Here is a 23,034-nt window from a genome sequence, read left to right on the forward strand (position 1 = left end):
TCTGATGCCTAATTGTACGAGACTGACACCTGACACTGTTTTTCCTGAGACCTGAAGCTTTTCAGTCTGAGGCGCGATGCCGTTTTGTCCAATGACTGAAGCCTTTTAGTCTGAGGCATCATGCCTTGTCTTCATATGTCTGAGGATGTCCTAAAATGTACACCGTACTGGAGGCTTTTGTGGAAGGTTGGAACATCCACCCACTGAGAACAGAAGGGAATAAAACTCCTGAGCAGATTTGGCACTCAGGAATGATGCTTCGACCGATTGACCAGCCAGAGAATCTTGAGTTGCTACAGTAAATTTTATATCCAAAATAAGCTGTTAATGTAACCTTGAAATGGCCCACCAGGCTCTAAGCAGTGCAACACATCTTCAGCTGGTGAAACAATCACAACTGATGCAAATGTTGGTAATACAGTTCATATGCACTCAGTAACCTCTTCATTAGGTACACTTGTACTGTTTAACACCAATACTAATATTTAAGCACCTGATCAAATCAATTTGTTGCATAGTTATACAAACCCTAAATGTTTATCTTCAGCTAATGTTGAAAAGCCAAACAATTGGGATGAACAGATTACATTAGATGCTGTAAACATGGGATGACTAATGATAGCGGTATTTTTCTGTCTTGTTCGACTGTCAGGATATTGAAGAGCCGGACATTGACTGGGATGTTGCAGCTGACTATGGAGAAGATGTGGATGGTGTGATAGTGGTCCCTGAATTTGAGTGTCCACTGAATGAACAGCAGCTTGTAGAGCTTCAGGTGCTGATTGAAGAAAATGGAGACACTGACACTAGAGACCTTTACCTCCTATGTCATGAATATGTGCTTCAGGCTTTGTCAGGTGTTTAATGTTTGTTTTTGTGATCAGAAAGTGATGTAAATAAAATATACAACAACTACAGTTAAATCTTTAGATTTATTCTTTTTAACAATAGAACAACTTTGTTGTACACTTGTTTGTACACAGTAGAAAATAGAAACAAAGCACAAAAAGGGTAACAAAGTTACCAAGTAACTAAAACAAGTAACAAGGACCTTAAAATGCTACTTTAGTGTCTGCCACCACAGATTGCCTCGGTTAGGTTGTTTTCAAACTCTTGGGAGGTGGCTAAGTGGCGTGTAGGAAATGTAATGGCAACAGCACAAGCATTGACAATGGGGTAACAAAGGCTATGTGCCCCATAGCGGGAGTCGCAGTCATGATCAAAATGAACAGTTATCTTGAATGCCTCTCTCTTGGATTCGATCAGTGGAACATGTGCCTGACCTGTGACCCACTGAAGGAAGCTCCGGACTGACAGGCGCTTCCCCCCACCATTTGTTCCGTGCACAGCTGCCACGTGACTTTGACCTTCAGGGCTGCCCTCTTCTTGGCTGTCTGCTTCTTCTCAGAGACAAATACAAATAAGTAATTTCCAACATTTCTGTTAGTACAAATGCATTCGTCATATACATGGCGGGGGTTTGACAGAATACACATACGAATATAAACCTAAAGAGGGAGTAACTAATAAAAATAGAATAAAATGAAACCGGTGGAAAACAAGTGTATGATAGTATGGTAAGAGTGATGGACAAGGATTATAGAAAAAGGTGCTAAGCAGTGTGTTACCTCTGTCTTCCAATTTTTGCAAGAAATCCTGCAGAAAATTGATGATCCGCATCTCTCGCTGCCGTCTCACAGACCCTTCCTCACTGAAATCAGGAGATAGCGCGAGCAGAAGGAAGTCTACATTCACCTAAAATAAGGAAGCAAATCAAATGCTTAAACACGGTAAAAAAGTAAGGATTGCAGATTTAAATTAAAGATTCATTTTATGTTTTGGCCTGTAGCGTTTAGCTCTTTGAACACACATTTGAAGGCAGCTTAAAGTAAAAATGCAGAATATGCCATAAGAGCAAGTCATCAGTGTCTCTAACAGTGGCTGTTCTAATAAAATAATTGTTCATTCACAACGTTACTGACTTCCTGTAAGTGGCCGGGGACAAAGAGCTGCTGGCACATCTGGGTGTGCTGTGCTAACACCTCATCTAATCCGTAGAGCCTCAATCCCTCACGCAGCTGGTTCAAGATCGGGATCAGCCTCACCAGTGCATGCAAAGCGATGGCACTAATAAACAGTAAGAAAATAAGGTAACACTTTATTTTACGGTGTCCTTGTACATGTTTGTTACATGTATGTTACATGTACTTATCGTAGTAATAACAGTAAATGATGCATAATTACATGCGACTAACCCTCAACCAAATCCTATTCCTATAGTGAGTACATGTAGTTACTTAATATTACTCTGTACTTAAATATATAATTACACTGTAACAAGGACACCTTAAAATAAAGTGTAACCAAAAATAATACTGTATTGATTCAGAGTTAAATTGTTAACACTAAAGCATTTTGTGACAAATATTTATGTGTTATGTTTATGTTAACTTACTCTGTGATGGCCTTTTTTTGGTCAACATTTATTGGCCCAGTGTAGCCACATGCCACAATCGCATCTGATAAGTCTATCAGCCTTTCTCCACATTCTGCATTTTCCATCTGAAAGTAGAGACACAACCTTGATATTTGCAAAAAGAGACAAACATTGTCTGATAACTTTATATGCCTGACTTGGAAAAATGTATGCATTACACTGTTTAAATACCTCTGTCATCAGATTTTTAATATCCTGATCAGTGACTTCGAGTACACCAACATCCTTGTCCATCTCCCCATGGCACAAGAAATGGTAGCACCATCTTGTAAGGAAGTTTGGTGCAGGACCCCCCTGCACCAAACTTGTGGCAAAAATCTCCCACAAAGTCCTTTTGTGACAAAGACAAAAGCTATTTTGAACAAAATGGCAGTGGACTTTTACTACCTAATTAAACAATACAAAGTCATATATTTTATATGACAGACTGTGGCACATACTTGAAACTGTTGTCCTGGTAGTCACAGATACTGTATTTAGGGTTTTTGCCCCTTTCCCCATCTCCTTCAAAAAAACGTGCTTCAATTCCACACACCATTTCTGTAAAGAACAAAGAGCTGCTTTTGTCAAATGTATTAGATATGTATAAGATATTATTCACATTGATAATCTCTTAAATGTGCTTTTCATCATGTGTGTTGACCTTGGTGGGGCACACATACCAGTAAGGAACTCTTTACGAAGAGCGCCTTGGTCTATTTCATTTTCTCCAATGAAGGAGACCCTGAGGAGATTCTTTGGGGAGGCCTGTTTTTGCCTGGCCCACTGTTTCAGCCCCCTTTGAAACACGTCCTCTCTTCACATTGATGTTGAATGACCGGGATGTGTCAACTTTCTTTTCAAGTGACATCAGGATGTCTGATACGCTACACAACAATATCAAAACAATATTGTTGAGAATTCAGTGCTACAGACCAAGGCAAGCATCATTATCCAATCCCATTAAAAATTATTCTACAGCATACCTGCCGAAGTGCTCATCGGTGTCCTCACTAATATCTACATCTCCCTCATTTGTGTTGCTGTAAAGATCAACAATAACAAAAAATTCCATAAACAGCTAACCTTAATCCATCATCTTAATCCAAATTCTTTAATAAAAGGGGGGACGATGAGGGGACTCTACAGTGGGATTAAGCATTTTAAGCAAGTGGATACAAAATGCATCAAACTTTGTAAAATACTAAGAAGAAACTTAGAAAAGCTTTTACCTCTCCCCGCAGACACTTGCATGCACATAGATGTCATCTTTTGTAAATAGTTGACTGCACAATGGACAAGCAATCTATGAAAATAAAAAATAACAGTGTTAGACACATGCATTCCCATACTAATCAACAAACTCGAGACATTTGGCTTTTATTCTGGATACAAACTTAATTTGACCAAAACACAGATTTTAGCATTTAACTATTTACCATCCAAAATCATACAACAAAAATATCATCTGAACTGGAGAGCAACAAAAATGAAATATCTTGGGGTTACTTTAACACAAAACACTGATGATCTATATGAACATAATTATGTCAAACTAGATAAGGAAATTAAGAGTGATTTTGACAGGTGGGCTCTCCTTCCGTTAGACATTGGTTCATGAATAGAGACAATAAAAATGAGTGTTCTACCCCGACTTCTTTACCTCTTTCAGTCACTATCCATTGAGATACCCGAAAAACAATTCAGACTGTGGGACAAAATCATGTCAAGGTTTATATGGAATGGCCGCAGACCGAGAATCAAATTTGAAACATTACAGATAAAAAAGGATAAGGGGGGTTTGGCACTGCCATATCTTAAGGGATATTTTTATGCTGCACAAATTAGGCATGTAATTTGTTGGTGTGACAAAGAATATATAGCCAAATGGAAGAATTTAGAAAAATCGGTACAAGGAAGAGAAATTCAAAGTCTTATTGGAGACAGAGAAGAAGCAATGAGTGTAATTAAACAGGTGAATACAGTCACTCAGTTTACGCTAAAAATATGGTTTAATCTGGTACGAAAATACAAATTAGAGAAAGAGCTCGGACTGCTTCGGTGGATAGCTTATGACAAGGGTTTCATCCCTGGTTCACTTGACCAAAGATTTAAACAATGGATTCCTAATGGATTAACAGCAATATGCACACTGATTAAAAATGGGAATTTCATGAGCTTTCAGGAGATTAAACAAAAATATGATCTAAGTAATCAAGACCATTTCAGATATTTGCAGATAAGGGACTTTTTCAATAAAAAAATAAAACGCAGTGTAAAACTGGACAAAAATCCAACAATCAAAAGCATAATTGAAGCCTACAACGCAAAGAAATGTAGAATAATCGCTACAATTTATGGACATATAATGGAGGCAAGAGGGAATACAACGATGTATGTAAAACTGAAGTGGCAGAGAGAGCTGGGAGTGAACATATCTGATGATGAATGGTCATATATTTGGAAAACACAGCAATCAACGACATCATCGCGTGTCTGGAGATTACATTGCTGGAAAAATTTAATTAGATTTTTTATAACACCCAAAATTAGGAATAAACATACTTCATTACCACAGCCATGTTGGAGAAGCTGTGGAGATGTAAACGTGAATCATTCGCATGTGTTCTGGCTCTGTCCTAAGATCGCAAAATTTTGGGAAGATGTTCACTTAGTTATAGGCAAAGTTCTGGGCTATGCTGTACCCAAGTCCTGTACATTAATATATCTTGGTGTCATTACGGGAAATGTGTTGAAAGAAGATAGATATATATTGAAAACTATGTTAGCAGCCTGTAAAAAGGCAATTACAAGAAAACGGTACAAGATTGACCCACCATTACAGGACGATTGGATGACAGTTATGGACGAATTACATATTATGAAACAACTGACCTACAGAATAAGGACTCAAGAGGATCAATACTGCCAAAAGTGGGAGAAATGGACTGAATACTTAAAATCGACAGAACAAAGACCATCACATTTACATTGAAAAAGGATCAAACTGTAGAAACATGGTGATCCAACATGTTCTTTTTCATTCCTTTGTTTGTCTGGGTTTTTTTTTTTTTGTTGTTACCACCTACCCCCCTGTATAATGTTTAAAGAAAAACAATAAAAAGAAAGTATCAAAAAAAAAATAACAGTGTTAAATATCCATTAAAAATGCAGATGTACTCTTTCAGAGGTCAGATGTAAACATGCTCTTTGATGAGAACAGATCATGTAAAACATTTCCCAGAATTGCGACTTTATAACACGCAATTCTGACTTTATATCTCGCAATTGCGACTTTATTTCTCACAATTCTGACTTTATATCTCGTAATTGCGACTTTATTTCTCACAATTCTGACTTCATATCTCGCAATTGTGAGAAAAAAAGTCAGAATAGTGAGATAAAAAGTCGCAATTATTATTATTTATTTATTATTCATTGGCGGAAACAAGCTTCCATAGTTTACTGTATGACTTTCTTCTGCTAAACACTAAAGGAAAGTATTGAGTCACTGTGGGATTTTTTTTTTTTTTTTTTTTTTATTCCTCAAAATAGCTTTTTATGCTCCTAAGAAAGTCATTGAAACGACATAAATGATATATATGATGACAGAATTGTACATTTTTGGTGGACTATCCCTTTATTGCAAGTCTTTTCAAATCTTTATATAGTCTCCATGGTTAAAGAAAAACAATGTTACATAGCATGAGAAATGAACACCACCAAGCGGTGGAACATCTGAGCTGAAAAACAGTCTATCTTTACTAGTCATTTTCTGTTTGAATCAGGAATTCATGCATACAAATCAGTGTATTTAAAAGTAAATTGCACCACAAACTTCCAGTAGATGTGACTTACATTAACACATTTGATGGGGTTATTACATTTGTTAAAGTTAACCTGTACAACATAACAAATATGCATTTATATCAATATTCAAATACTGTAATTACATTTAATATTTCAGTATATCTTCACACTCACGTCCTTTAAGCCTTGTCGAGCCTCTTGTTCTCTTTCGCCATTCAAAAATTACAGAGTTGGTGTAGTGGTTTAACTGATTAATTTTCCCAGACTTGTCATGTTCGTTAAGGACAGAGCGGATGTAACTTTCCATAACCTAAACAGTTTGACAACACAACAATATTGATACTTGCTCTAAAAATTCCTTAGCTGCATTAGTCTCTTATCATATAGCTATATTCTTTATTTGTGATTACATTCAGTAATATAAACAGCATCAACACTAAAAAAATGACATACAACTTAAAGGAAGCTGCAAATGTGCTACCCATTTTTCTACATGTAATTTGAGTTGAATATTGGTAAAGGTAAAGGTAATGTAAATATTATAAGAGAGTGCACTTACTTCTCCACATACTCTGTTGAGTCTGTTGTGGGGTTTCAATGTCAGAAATTCTTTATGTCGTCATATCAAATCTGTAATGGACAGTCTTAATACATGCTATGATCTGTTCAGTGGCTTGACATCCTCATAGCCGAGTCACCTATAAAAAAAGTAAGTAGATTCTTAGATATTATTAACAGATTTTTCTACATTTTGTAACTTCCCTTTTCCCTCTTCAGCAACACCAATGAGTGTATCAACAATGTCTGTCTTGTCCTTTGTGTCACTGTGCTCACTTGGTGCCTTTTTTGATTTGTGTTTTAGTTTGTGACCATCACTAGCCTGGTTAAAACCAGACCATTCTCAGTAGTAACTGAGTTATGGTCTGGCAAAGCTTCATAGACAAATCATTTCCAAAGGGGCGTCACCAACGGACGTCGCTCAAATGCCTCTGGCCGCAATTGGATAGACCTAAAACTAGGGATGCATGAAATTGCATTTTGGCTGATATTCGATATGCCGATATTTTCGAACTAATTTTGTCAGATGCCGATACCGATACCGATATATATACACATTTTCCCCCTGATATATTTACACGTTCATTTTACTGAAGAGAAATCCATGTCTCTCTCCTGCACCTTTACCGTATTACACTCATGTGTTGTAGATAAGGCAATACACAAGACAAACAAAACAACATTTCATTCTACCATAAATGTATAATTTTACAAATGTAGACAGACATTCACCCCTGAAAAATAAGTAAATTATTTCACTTGGAGAATAAATTATATGCCAGTGCCACATTTTATTTTTAAGTTCAGACTTCAAACTTTTCAAATAAAAAATATAGGCTACATCTTCTACTTGAACAGGTCTACCAAATGCTCCCCTGTTTTCGGTGCTGATGCAGTGGTGACGCGTTCATGTAACATGTAGGGTGGCACTGCCAATAAAGCAACTAAAAGCTGTCACAAAGAACCGCAAAAGTAATGATTATGAATATGTCGAATATAGCAAGGAGACATTTTAATTGTTTATTAATTAAACAAGAGTTTTCTGTGTCGGCTGCAAAGATGAAGTTGACGATGACTCGCGATCTTCGCAGTAGTGAACGCGCCAGAGAGAAATGCACATTTCGGATTACATAGTTTTCTTTCGTTTTGAATTGTTCTGTTTAAAAATATGATTTCAAGCGTTCTGTAGATAATAGATATATTTCTCAGGTCTGTGAGGCAAGTAGGCTATGCTGAGTTTCGTTTCATTTATGAGACGAACTCCAGTTCACGCGCCGGCGCCTCCGTGTCGTGATATCTATTATCTATTATCTGCTTTACTTATTATTTATTAAATCCAGGCAATTGGTTGATGAAACATTGATTAAAATTAAGATACAATTAATACAAAATGAAATTCACTTAGAAAGGCTTTGTGCTTTCTGTTTGAGGTCTCTGTGAAAGTTTTAAAGCAGTCTCTTTTAGTGCCGCTTTCAGAGCGCTCACGTCCGTAACCGAGAACTGCCACTGTTTTTCCTCATAAATGCGAACACGAAAAATAAAATAAAATGAATATTTTATGCTCTGTGGAGAGCATAGTAGCTTGGAGAGCTTACATTAGTAAGCTACAGGACATCGTCTTTCAAAACATGACCTGCACGAAAGAGAAAAAAAATTACTGCGTCATTGTACCCAGCACTTCTGAAAATGCACTTGTGAATGCGTCTCTGTCCCCAGCACATCTCAAACCAAACTGACACCCATGCTCGAAATGCCTCCACATGTTGGAAGTTTAAGTTGCTGGGCTCATGCTTCACAGTCACGTGCACATAGGAAACACGCCACCCTATCGGCAAGGCTCATCGGCAGAAATGTTCATATCGGCCGATGCCGATGATGGTCATTTAAAGCTTTTATCGGCCGATACCGATATTGTGCCGATATCATCATGCATCCCTACCTAAAACCAATCAGAGCGATGAAGGAGATGACGTATGCAGAGCGACGGAGAAACATCTGAGACTCAGACAGCAATTCTCTGTTTGTGATTTCGAGGAAGATTTAGCAATGTCTTCTGACGACTTTTGCCGTTTTTGTAAACGAAATATGATAATAGCTCCAAAATGTCCACTCCATCAACATTTTTGCAAAATTTGGAAAACCTAATAGCATCTCAGACCGACTGAAACATCTCAGATTGACGGTCGAACGGAAAACATAGAGCTGGACTGCAGTGAATTGTGGCGATGGATGAGGGAAAAAATCAAAAACTGGAGAAGTGTGCCAATTTGAGAACTGAGGGTGTAGGCACCACGTTTTCATTGCAAATATGTTGATTTCCACAAACATTTTATGAAAATGTTTTATCATTCGTTGTGTGTAGTTATGTAATATGTTGAAGTGTTATTAGAGTATTTAAGTTATTTAATATACTGTTATTGTTTATTTTTGAAAATAAAATAATATTGATGAGTCTTTGGAAAATTGTATCTCACAAACTTTATTCAAATTCAGTCATTTCAGATGTGTTAGAACATTTTCAGACTTGAGCATAGTTACGCTAGTTATTTATTTACAATTATTTACAATTTTTACATGACTACCAGATCTAGTCTGAGGTAATAAGCACAGAAAGGCCAGATACAGAGCTGCTGTGTGTTGTTAGCACATGATCACACACTCCCCATCCTCCTCATCAAAGTAGCCAGTGTAATCCACATCTGGTAGCAAAAAACTATCCTGAGGCGTAACAAACACAGAATACTCAAAGTCACCACATACCTCATGAATTATCTTCAAAATTTCTTGGGCATGTTGTTTATTAAACACGGGGAGATTCTGCATAATATACGTGAAGTCAAATATTTCATTGCTATGTTCTAGAACTGAATTGATAAGATCAGTGCCAAATCCAGTGCAGGCTGTTTTCATGGTGTATAACTGTGTGTTCTCCAAAACTAAACTTTTCCTGTATTTCTCTAAAAGATCTCTAATTAACCCTTGCTCCTCTGGGGTAACGTTTCTACATTTAACAGGTGTAGAAATCTCTTGTAACAATTAACAATTCAAAATGGGAGTATAGGGCTTTTCGAAAGCAGCTTACACTACTTTGATTAATTAATCTGCCCACAGCCTCATCAGCTCTTGTGTACTCTTTGATGGTGTGTACAATAGCATGGCCCATGGGACTGCGACCCATCTCTGCCGGCCCTGCCAACCTGCTGCAGCATAGCCTCCACGTCCTCAGGTACCCCATACATGACGACATGTGAAATGTTGGGAAAGTTTAAACCCATCCCCAGAGCAGTTGTTGCCACAACAACTCTACAGTTACCCTCCCCAGTAAATGAGGACAGAACCCTGCTTTTGTTCTGAGGGAGTGTATGACTATGGAACATGCCTATGATTAGATTGTCAACTTTATGTTCCTGGTCAACCCAAGCATCCTCTCCCAGTTCTGCCTTCAGATGGCAGAACACTCACCCAACTGTCTTCAATGTGCGGCAATAAATTATTACTGGTGACATGGTTAGGCCTTTCTCTTTAACTTCCCTAACTAACCAATCCAGGCAATTCAGAGAACAATCCGAGACTCTTCTCAGTCCAATAGTCCGTGAGGCAGACCCCCAAATTTCAGAAATTAGTATCATAAGAGGGCACCAATGTTACTCTTTTTTATTCAACAGAGGGATGTCCCTGGACCACAAAAATGCATGATAGCAATTCTTAGTGGGTAGCTTAAGGTACAAAAATCACCAATTTTATGAATGAGCCTCCCAAAATTTGTCGAATTCCACGTAAAGTCAGATATTTCTTTAATTCATTATTTTTGGTACCAAAACATTTATACTTGGTGATATCTAGGTTGGAATATTGTCAAAACTTTAACTTGTTTCAATAATATAGTTATTATGATTATTTTTCTGCATAAAACATAGTAGTGTACAGCTTTCACTCATTGTTTTAAACTGAAGACCAGTCAGTATATGCTTCCATGTAACAATATTATACAATTATTGATTAATCTATCAAGTCAGTTCATTGTATGCTAATTACCATGGATCACTAAACAACTTGAAGTGAATGCTAATTGCCCAAATTGTACATTTGTTGACTGTCCATGTACTGGTGCTTGAGATATCTTTATAATAGATGCACACACATATATGCAGAAACACACATAAGCAGACATTTACTATATTACACTCCTGAAGGCAGACAATAAACATCAAATTAATTTACTGCTTGCAGAAATATGTATAAGGCTCAGGAAGAGAGATCTCCTCAAAAGAAACGGCCTAAAATTTAAAACAAGTGTTTAATACATTGCACTGAAGAGGACCCAGAGGGGTGGATTAAGAATGGCGACCTGGAGGTGGACTGGATGATTGGCCCAGCAGCTCCAGAGGCAGTGCTTGCCTTCATATCGTGCAAATGTACACGCTCATGCACTCTTCCAAAGTGTACCTCTCTAGCTAATGGTCTTAAGTGTACAGACCTATGCAAACTGGATTGTGACAACAGAGAGCAGAATGATGTAATGGAAAGTGACATTGACATTGGTGGGGATTAAGATAATGATGACACCCAGATAGCAACATTGTTTCGGCCCAGATCCGGCCCACATCTGGAACTTGTGGAATGCGGATCTGGCCCACATGCAGCGTGGAATGATGGCCCTTGGGCGCATCACTCCTGTTTGCCAGATCTGGGCCACAAGCAGGCCATAGCAATGCCACATATCAGCCAAGAGCAAAGAAATAAACCAGAACTGGACCTTATCTGAGCCGCAAAACCTGTGTATATTAAATATGGAGTCATTTCAGCCTTAATAAGCCTGTTAACAAGCAGAATCACTGAAGGAAAGACGAGAACAGAAAAAGAGACGAGCAGAAACACAAGAACTACAACTGACTTCAGACACAGTCTTAGATGAAATCAACAGAAGAGAAAAGAAGACATTAAATCTGGGAAGATCTCAGCAGAGGAGGATTAAACAACTCCACAAACAGCATTACAAGCTTCACTTATTACTAACCAGACTGACTTTATTTCTGTCAGACGTCTACAAAAGTTTTTATTGAGAATTTACAGAGGTTTAACTCTAATGCGTTTCATTTGAAGTCACCATAACAGTGATCAGTGTTTCCATAAGTTGGGCTCTTAACTCTTATTATATCTTTTGTCTTTTTTGGCCGCTGTGACAGTGTGTTTGTCAAACACATTTGCAGCAGCAAAAAAAGCTAAAGTGAAATGAGATCAGGTGATGGTTACCTGTTGATGGTTTTATAATCATCATGAAACAGCCTGATTCACTGAGATTTTTATAATCTAACAATTGTGTTGTACCGTTAATATTTTCACATCACAAACCCTGTGTTACTGCAGCATGAGATCCAGCAATATATATATATATATATATATATATATATATATATATTAGGGCTGTCAAAAAATTTATCGCGATTAATCGCATCCAAAATAAAAGTTTGTATTTACATAATATATGTGTGTGTACTGTGTATAATTATTTTGTATATAAATACACACACATGCATGTATATATTTAAGAATATATATATATATATATATATATATATATATATATATATATATATATATATATATATATATATACTGTATATATACATATACTGTATATATTTATATATAATTTATATTATATATAAATATTTTTTTTTTATATATATAAATTACACATTTTTCTTAAATACAGTATATACAAGCATGTGTGTGTATTGATATATACAAAATAATTATACACAGTACACACACATATATTATGTAAACACAAACTTTTATTTTGGATGCGGTTAATCGCGATTAATCTTTTGACAGCCCTAATATATATATATATATATATATATATAAATATATAATCATCATAAAAGAGATCTAAAACAATAGATATGTCAATATAATACAGTTTATCAATGTTGAGATTTATTTTGCATAATTATATTTTTTCAGCACGTTTAAATGTAAAATTTATCATTTTCATACCTTAAGCTACCTACATGGCACTGCTATCATGCATTTTTGTGGTCAGTGGGCATGCCTGTTTTGAAAAATAAACATTAGAATTGGTGCCCTTTTTGATACCAATTTTCTGCCCGCCTCACGGACTACAAGTCTGATATTTGTCCGATTGGGGCTCACAGTCACGGTGGTAGCGTTGTCCAGATGCAGCTGTTTCTTCACAATGGCTCTTGATTCTAAATCAGCAGATGCGGTCAATGCCAACACAGGTGTCCCTAAAAGACATGTAAATGCCATTACACCTCAGTAATCAGCCATGGAAACATTACAATAATTTGTTGTAAAGTAATATATTTATATTACTTATATTATATAAAACTATAACAATATATATATAACAATATATATATATTTGTAATATAAATAAGAAATAATATATATATATATATATATATATATATATATATATTATTTCTTATTTATATTACAATATTTAGCATGGTACAATAGCTAACCAAACTGATTGCTAGTACATTTGGCACATATTTTCTTTTTTGAGACAGTACTGAATAGAGGGTATAGTAGTAAGTAACATGTCATAAAAGTACAAGTATCGTACTAGGAAAAGACTTTGGTAGAAGTGAAAGTTACCTTTTAGAATATTACTTAAGTAAAAGTCTTAAAGTATCTGATATATACTGTACTTAAGTATCAAAAGTAATTTTCTGATATTTAATGTACTTAAGTAATTAAAGTAAAAGTAAAAAAAAAAATTTTTAAAGCAAGCGGTTAGAACTTTGATTGTGAACTTTATTGTGGCTTTCTTATAGTAAAGCATATTCAGGGTTCCAATTTCCCATATCTTCTTAATCTCACTCATCAAATCAAAATCACAGTCTTTTCGAGCTGACATCAAAGAAAAGAAAAAACAGAAACAGACATTTCACTTTTGTATGAACTTCAGGTAATAATGAAAAGTAAATAATAACTTTAAAAAAAAAAGACCTGCTGGTAGGGAGAACATTTTGGTCATGTGGTATGTAGGCATTTGTAGGGCTTACTCCCCAGGTCACCATCTCACACACACACACATGTTGCGAAGTATTATTTAGAAGTATTATTTTATAATTTCATTGTAATTTAATTTGATAAATATTCTGGATATTATATTATTCTGATTTATGTTACTGAGAGGCGAAAGTTCATCTACGATGATGTCAGTGGCTGTGACGTAGGCTGAGCCAAGTGAAGTGAACGTAGGCTATATCACTGATGGTATAAAATGTTGTGTTGCTTCGTGTAAAAAAATAATAATTCCAACAGAACTGGCTAAATAAAGTTGCAAAAGAGAAGACGGAGTCTGTTTTAAGTGTGCAACACACACAGGCCACCTATGTCCAGCAGCTACTAATACGCCAGTCATTATTATTATTAACATTTATTGCAAATACGGCAACGGGTGTATTATTACGTTATCTTCTTCACCACTACCGAGTTCACCACTATCGTCAGGGTGGTCGTCTACAATAACGGGAGGTCCTCCAGCAGGTGCTCGTGCTTCCATGGCGGTTTCAGTTGTGCTTCCTCCTCCTTTGGCATGGCAACAAACAAGCATTGCGCTGAAATAGAGTGCGCGCCGTGCGGAGCGTGCGTAATGCAATCTAGGAGCAGCCAAACCTCCCGTTCTGATTTTATTTTGTAGTAACGAGTAACGAAAATGCTTAGTGGAAATATATCGGAGTAAAAGTATACATTTTATCTAGGAAATGTAGTGGAGTAAAAGTTAAAGTTGACATAAATTTAAATAGCGAAGTAAAGTACAGATACGTGAAATTTCTACTTAAGTACAGTAACGAACATTACAACACTGGACCTCATCCACCACAATCCCCACGAGGTTGTCTTGAAACACTTTGCTGCACAACATCTCTCGCCATTTCGTGTTGAGGAGCCAGGATTCAGGACTGCCGATTATCAGCTGGCATCGACCGCTTCGAATTAATTCTTCGTTGTCAGTGCCAAGTTGTAGAGCTGAGAGTCCAAGCTTGGTCGCTTCCCATTCATTTAGCCACCAACGGGGCAAGCTGGTATATCAGACTTTTGCCGAATCCAGTCGGTAAGACAGCGATAACATCTTTTTTAGATATGAAGGCTTCGAGTGTTGTTCTTTGCTCGGGTTTTAACGAAAAGGAAAAGTTTAAATAGCTTAAAACAGACGCGATAGCTGATTCGAACGAGTGATGTTCCACGGCGGCATCCATCTTTGTAATGTACAAAATCTGCTTCACCGTCACTGCGCTGTCGTTATCGTGTAAAGCCCGCCCCAACGTTTCTGATTGGTGCCGCGATTTCGACGATTAGAAATGGGCTTGAATGGGCTCTTTGCCAGACTACTTGCAGAGCAAATCTAAATTTGCCGGAAGTTGTCTGGATTTTCCCAGGCTAGACCATCGCATAATTTTGGTGTAATGATTTTCAGAGGCAAAGTAAGTACAGAATGAATGTTTAATTTGGAAAATGAATAGTTATTAATTGTTATATTTTATATTTACCTTTTCAGGAACATATTCTTGTGGAATGTCCTTTGCATTTATCATGCCACTGCTTTCAGTTGTTGGGGTCTGTGTTGGTTTGGGAATGTCACAGGTGTAGTAGCTTTCCCTCTGCTATTTACCTCTTCAGCAACACCTGGAACGTCAGGGACACTGAAAGTGCTGTGTGCTGTTCTTTGCACCCCAGGTGTGGGCATTTGAGCTGGAGCTGCTCTGTAAAAGTGTGATTTACCAGCACTTTTAGTTGTTTTGTTGCCCATTTTCCCCACCTTTCTTCTGCAAAAGCTGCATGACCTGACGGCTTATGAGGCCTAATGAGGAGATCTTCAGGAAGATGGTTCCTCATCATGTATTCCCTGTAACGGCCCTTCAAAGATGTGCGCTGGCCGGAGGCATGTTTGTTTTGAAAGAATGCATGTTTTTACAATGCCAAACCATTTTTCCACATGACAGTTTGTGTCTCTTGTTTTGGAGTTTTCTGCTGAAGGAAGTAGTGATTCTGTCATGTCACATGCATATCTCTTCAGATCTCCAGTAGAACCCCGCTCCAAAGTGGATAGATCCCCAGGTAATTGTCCAAAAGGAACGTGATTACATCTGGATTCTCACCACTCTTATGTTGGTCTTCATTTACCAAGACAGCCATGACATCATCATAGATCTTTCTGATTTGGAAAATGGAGAGCCACCAGTAATTGTTTTTGCTGAATTTCCATCCATCTCCCACTTTCCTGACACATCTTCTGTTCTGTCCTGAAGAATAGCATCTTCATTTGTAATGAGACCCTCCAAGTTTTTAAGACTCTCTGAGACATTTTTACTGACATGTCTTGTAAGAAAAACCATGCAGAATGGTCTAAAAATGGCAAGGGCATCATCCAGATTAACCGTGTTTTGCATCCTGGCAAAAACATATGTCGCCACATTGTGCAGCCCTTTATCACCTTCTCCTTTGAAAAGCTGAAGACACTGCTTTAATGATGTGAGCTGCACACAGGTGCAAAACTGTTGCAGATTTTCTATATGCCTAGGTTTTTTGCTTTTGGCAGATGGCATACACCCTATTAAGGCAAGCTGGCATGCTTTCTTTATTAAATGCTGAAATAACTCCCTGCAGAAGAGCTGTAATCAGTCTCCACCTGCTGAATTTGTTGACTGGTGTGTTTTGACAGTTTGAGGAGAAACTGCATTAGCCAGAAGGTTATTGGAGGAATGGAATGTTCGCTTGATATCATCTCACATACTGGAAGTGGAGGTGCGTCTCGTCCTTTACCTGGCGAGGTAAGAGTGTAGTACAGGATGGGTTCTGTTTGATGTGGAATCTTCTAAATGACTCCCAGTGGCATCTAGGTAAAGCGTGACAGGGGAGTACAGGCGAGCCCCAAAATGATTCCCCTGGAAATGTTGGACATACCCAGGCGTCAAATAAGAGGCAGTGTGCGTCTGTGCACGTCACCACGTATGACACACATGACCAGCGTCGGCCAATAGTCAGCCTACGTGGTGACGTGCAACACAGACGCGCTACGCTTAAACACTATGTGAAAAGACTCGAGGCCCAGAGAGAAGGAAATAAAAAGTGGAATTAAGTCGTTATTTCTGCGCACAAAAAGTATTCTCGTTGCTTTATAAACTTAAGATTGAGCCACTGGAGTCACTTGGACTATATTAACGATGTCTTTAATACATTTTCTGGGCCAGCAAGTTATAATGTCTTAGAAGCCTATGGAGGAGTGATCCAGCTCTCAGATTTAATCAAAAATATCTTAATGTGTGTTCCGAAGATGAACGAAGGTCTTACGGGGTTGGAACAACATGAGGGAGAGTAATTACTGACAGAATTTTCATTTTTGGGTGAACTAACCCTTTAATGTAATTGTATTTAGTTGTATTACTGAGGTAAAATGTTTAATTCAATTAGTTACTAATCAACTTAAAACGAAATTGCTTTGCATTGATAAAGTAATCCAAATAAAGTAATCCAAACCACATTTATAATGGGTAACTAATAACAGTAAGCAATAACATTTCCAAAGTAACCTTCCTAACACTGAATGCATGTGAGACTCAATACATTCTTTCTATCGTGTGACTGTGTGGAATTTCTTTGAATTGCCACGAATTTAATTCCACTTCCTGTCATTCCAATTTCAATTCAATTCAACGTCCTGTGGGGCGGAGTAAATTCAATTCAAATTCCAATTCATGAATTGAATGGAGGCCAATTCTGAAATTCTGAATTTTGCACAAGCCTGCTGTATACACTTGCACATTGTTTTTGCTGTGTAACACTTTCTTTTTGTAAATAAAAATGATTATTTCTGATTGAATCATGCTTTGGTTTTCATTTATTCTGTTATCACCTTCTGTTTACAGGTGAAACTCGAAAAATTCGAATATCATGCAAAAGTTAATTTAATTCAGTAATTCAACTTAAAATGTGAAACTAATATATTATATAGACTCATTACATGCAAAGTGAGATATGTCAAACCTTTATGGCTTACAGCTTATGAAACCCAAATTTAAAATTAGAATATTGTGAAAAGGTTTTCATAGCTGTAAGCCATAATCATCAAAATTATAACAAATAAAAGTTTGAAATATCTCACTTTGCATGTAATGAGTCTATATAATATATTAGTTTCACATTTTAAGTTGAATTACTGAATTAAATTAACTTTTGCATGATATTGTTATGGCATCCAGTCTCCGTGATTCTCCCTGTACTCAATCTCGAGCGCCCTCTCCAGAATACTAAGGGCATTGCATACTTCTCCTAGTATGGATAATTTACGTTCTGATTGCGCTGCACCTGTTCTGAATCATCCCTGATTACCCATACTATATCTTACTCACTCACTCAGCGTCCTGAGCGAAGTATTGGGTCACCCTGTGTTGCATGTCTGAGCGGTTTCCTGATTAATCCTTGCCTAATTTGTTTCTTCGATTGTCTGCAGCCTGACTTCTGACCCAAGCCTGTACCCTGGACTCTGATTCTCGCTGCCTGCCCTGAACTCTCGCCTGTCTCAGCACTCCGTTGTCTGCCGCCTGCCTCGACCCCTGCCCGTTTCTGGATTACGAGTTCACACCTTTATTCTGGCCTTTTGGCTAATTCGTTTTGCCTGGCTTAACTGTTCAATAAATATTGTTGCACATGGATCTGTCTCTGCCTTCTGAATCGCAACAGATATTCTAATTTGTTTAACAACCTGATAAGTCACTTATGAAATTGCATTTGATATTTATGACAGTTACTATGACAGGCTGGGTCATAAATATAAAATGTCATTTCATAAGTGACTTATAAGTTGTTAAATTACCTACACTTTGCTTATTTTAACCTGTGCACTTTCACTGAAACAATAAAACCATAAAACACATTTTAAGTGTTTTCACTACAAAGTCGTACATTTTAAACTTGTGTTGGGCCATCATGCACCATTTAAGTTTGCAATATAAAAATAACACAATGACCCAAAACCATTAGGATTACAATTAGGTCAGATTTGAAGTATAATTTGTCAACAGACAACGTTGTTTTATACCTCGGCGTGTGTGCGTTTCAGCGGGAGACATGGGACGAGGGCTACTGGTGATTGCAGGGGAAAACACGCAGGTCTCCGTTGGCTGCAAATCATTGGGACCATTCATTTCATCTGTAAAAACATGTTGAAAAAAGTTAGTTTGTTTTATCACTGCAACGAGTTTAAGATGATATCATATAACTGTTAGATGTGATATTTACCTTCAACCGACTGGTCCTCAGATTCCTGAAGTGATTCCAACAACGCAATTGCCGAGTCTTTTGTCACCGTTGCTCCAGAAAAGGCCGGCCTGCGTCCCAGCAACGCGTCCAGGCGGTCAAACCACTTGTTAGTACGTCGATCGGATCAGTTTCTATTGTTGTGATCCTTTAACTTCTTGTAATCTTGTTTAAATTGTTTTAACTTCTCTCTGCACTGTTTTCCAGTGTGAATAATGCCCAGCTCGCATAACCGACTCGATATTTGCAGATATACCTTTTCATTGCGGATTGCCGTTTCCAGTTCCCGCTGGATTTCCTCTTCCACAAAAAACGCTTATTAAAGCCTGGACCTCGTTGTCGGTCCAGCGATTGTATTTTTTATTAAATTCCATGTTGACAACTCTTACTGCACGAAGACAACAGACAACTCTTACTGCACGAAGCAAAGAACCGCAATTAAAAAATGGCGGTCTAAAATAAAATGCTGCGTGGAGTCAACCAATCACAGTGCGGCATGAATTCAACCAATCAGCATGTTCAGCGCACAAGTCCCACCCCCGAAAGTTCCAGAACTTTAAAAAAGTACTACCTCGCCAGCAGGGACTTTCTGAGGGGGAAATATTTACCCGGAACTTCATTTAGACCCTAGTTCCTGCGGTGTTTACACACCGAGTACCACCCTAAAGTTCCTAGTTCCTGGGTAAAGTTCCTGCGGTGGAAACGCGCCAATACATAGATACAGGTCCTTGAAAGTGCTTGAATTTATTTTGTGCAAGAAGTTTTCTGGAAAAAAAAAAGTGTTATTTCACAGCTTATGCTACATACTAGCTTGCTTGATTTACGTTAGTTACACGCATTTACGTTAAGTGTTTCCCGCGTGAGGTAGGCCTACTTTGTTTTGTACGTTGCCATGACGTTCACACGCGCTGGCACCTCAACGTTTCCCACTCAAAGACATTGCAAAAATAGGCTGAAGCGTGATGCCTGGAAAATGCAAGTTTCAGGATATTTGGCTCACCAAAGAAAATTATAAAGAATGGCTCGCCAGAGATCCAAAGGGCCATCACTTAGCAAGGTGCAGAGCCTGTTGTAAATCAATCAAAGTGGATAGCATGGGAGAAGCGGCGCTCTCAAGTCATTCGGCTGGATCTACACACAAGACGGCACTTCGGAAATCAAAAGCAGGTAAGTCCTACCATAGCCTGCATCTGACAGAAATGTTGATTGAATGTTAGCTGCTAGGTGTTTTTTGCTCTTATTTAAATGTCTCGCTGTGAAATGTTAGTCATTGCAGGCTGTTGAGTTGATCAGTGAACTTGAAAGTATCGGCACTCCAGTCACGTCACGTTTATTTATATAGCGCTTTATACAATAGATTGATTTAAAGCAAGCAGCTTTACACTATTAACCTGTTAAGCTTCACCAGTGCGTCGGTGCACTGAAGCGTTTTTTTATTTGATTTAGTTCAAAGTTACTAGATTTAATGTTATACCTTGACAAACTATACATAATTAAAAAGATATAAGACTCAAGTTTCAGTATTTGAGCACTATTGTATTCTGTGAAACTTATAGTGACAGTTATGTCTTAATTTGTGTCAGGAGTTATGAAATGAAAAAAATGAGTCGATACCTTTAATATGAATTATGCGTGTCAGCCGCTCCCATTCAGAAAAAAACTCCTGTGCTGTCGTCATGACAGCGATACACAAAATAACGTGCCTCAGGGCTTTAGCTCAAAAATGTACAGATTTGGAGAAATATTGATAGATTCTCATAGGTTTACATCAGATTTCTATAGACAGGAATAATATTTATTGAATTTATACCCAAATGCGTCGATAATCATTATGAGCGCTGGATACTGCGCAGCCTGAGGGCACCCTATGTGCACAGTAATAGTCCATATATGGAACATGAAGAAGAGCCATAATCATGTGACATTCCAGGACGTCACTGATACACATACAGCTAACAGAGATCGCGCTGTAACATGCAGATAAAGACGTTTTGAAGACAATAAACATGATTGCAATGATAGTGTTCTTCAACCCATGTCAGGTATTTTCATAATAATAGATTATATTTATAATGTAACGCTGATCTATATAGACTTTATCATCGTGCAGAATACTATAAAATAATATATTTTCTGTCTGATTTTTTATCTGAAGCCAAATTAGATCACAGAAGATTATTTAAATCTTGCGTTATAAAGTAAGTTTGGAGCACAAACATGGTTTTAATCTCATAAATGGTTGTGTATTGATGGTGTGCTAAGCTAACATGCTAGCTAGCTCTGGGTGCACCTGCCACCTAGCAGTTATTCTTTTATGATTTTTTTCTAAATAGGAATCATCTTGAAACAAAAACAAGAGCATTTTTAAACAAAATATTCCCTTTCTTGCCTGTTTTTAAAAAATAAAAATATATTAAACAAAGTGTACAGGCCTTAAATAAATGACTATTTAGTGCAGGGTGGCCGCGGGTCCTTAAAAAGTCTTAAAAAGTCTTAAATTCCGTTTTCCTAAAATAAGGCCTTAAAATGTCTTAATTTGTCTTAAATCTGAATCCAATGGTCTTAAATTTTCATCTTAATTTTACAAAGAATTTTTCCATCATTAAAATGTTTTTTTTTTTACACTTTGAAAAGAAAACTTTTTTCGTTTTGAGGAGAATCTCCTGCGCAGGTTCTAAATCTGTTATGTTGCTAGGCACGCGCTTGCTTGACAACGCCTCAGTGTTGCCAGATTTAGCGGGTTTCCGCCAAATTGGGCTTTTCATGATTTGGGCGGGTTTAACGTTGTGTTTGAGCTGGAAACTGTCAGTCAGATCTGGCAACCCTGACCACAGCGGTGGATTTTACTGGATTATCTGGATTTAGTCGGCGTAGTCTCGAAACAAGGCAAGCAAATATGGGTAAATGTAAATTTAGCGACAAATGGCTCGAAAATCCCAGTTTCTCGTGGTGGCTGAAAGCGGTGCCCAAAGATGACAGCGAGGCTTACTGTGCGGTTTGCTGTAAACGGTTTAAGTTGGGTACAATGGGGATCAAAGCGCTGGAGTCTCACATGCAGAGCGGGAAACACGTAGCTTTTGCTACAACCCGCCAACATCAGCCTCAAATAAATGACTTTTGTACCGCCACTGCTAACGGAAAAGAGGGTGCGAGGACACAGCCAGCTCAACAAGCACAGGCATCGTCAGACATCCGAACAACATTTGGCTCTACTCCGACACTGAGGGCAGAAGTAATTTGGGTGCTGAGGACTGTGACGAGCCATCAATCGTACAGGTCAAATGACGGAATCGATGACATTTTTAAGGCAATGTTTCCTGACTCCTGACTGTGCTTGCTCAGTCTTTCTCTTGTGGGAAAGATAAAAGCCGATACGTGGCAGCATTCGGTCTGGCCCGGTATTTTAAAAAAGAACTTATAGCTGAAGTCAAGTCCAGTGGGCCATTTGTCGTCATGTTTGACGAGAGCTTAAACCATACCACGAAGAATAAGCAACTCGACCTACACGTACGGTTCTGGAAAATCAACCATGTTCAGTCGAGATTCTACGGCTCACAATTTTTGGGACATGCGACTGCTCAGGACCTACTACATCATTTCAAAGTAAGTGCTTTATTGTCTGTTAACTATTCGGATAGAAAATATGTATTGGCCAAACCCGGCTAGTTATGAATAATATTAGGCCTACGATTCCGGTTGTAGCTTCCTTAACCCTCTGATGCATGAGTTATTAAACACCACGTTTTTTCACATACAACATTTAACATCTACAGATGTTGAGTGATGCTTTTCTTAATCTTAAACTTATTCGACTTTTTATTTAGTTTAAAAAAAAATCTTTTATATAAAGCTATTCATAAAATAATATGGTGTCATATTTATATGATATAGAT

General features: G+C 37.7%; 1 protein-coding gene across 1 annotated transcript; it reads right to left on the reverse strand.

The window, feature by feature from the left end:
• Positions 1 to 1,065: 1,065 nt before the first annotated feature.
• Positions 1,066 to 10,083, reverse strand: LOC311295672 (G2/M phase-specific E3 ubiquitin-protein ligase-like; the record flags this gene model as incomplete). Its single annotated transcript, XM_084417136.1, has 10 exons — positions 1,066 to 1,400; positions 1,629 to 1,755; positions 1,983 to 2,127; positions 2,456 to 2,562; positions 2,669 to 2,828; positions 2,938 to 3,037; positions 3,221 to 3,363; positions 3,463 to 3,519; positions 9,492 to 9,562; positions 10,042 to 10,083. 10 exons carry the CDS (start codon positions 10,081 to 10,083, stop codon positions 1,066 to 1,068), a joined length of 1,287 nt encoding a protein of 428 aa, XP_084273262.1.
• Between the last annotated feature and the right edge of the window lie 12,951 nt (positions 10,084 to 23,034).

This window comes from Rutilus rutilus (assembly GCF_951802725.1).
Source record: "Rutilus rutilus genome assembly, chromosome: 8".
Classification (NCBI taxonomy): Eukaryota; Metazoa; Chordata; class Actinopteri; order Cypriniformes; family Leuciscidae; genus Rutilus; species Rutilus rutilus.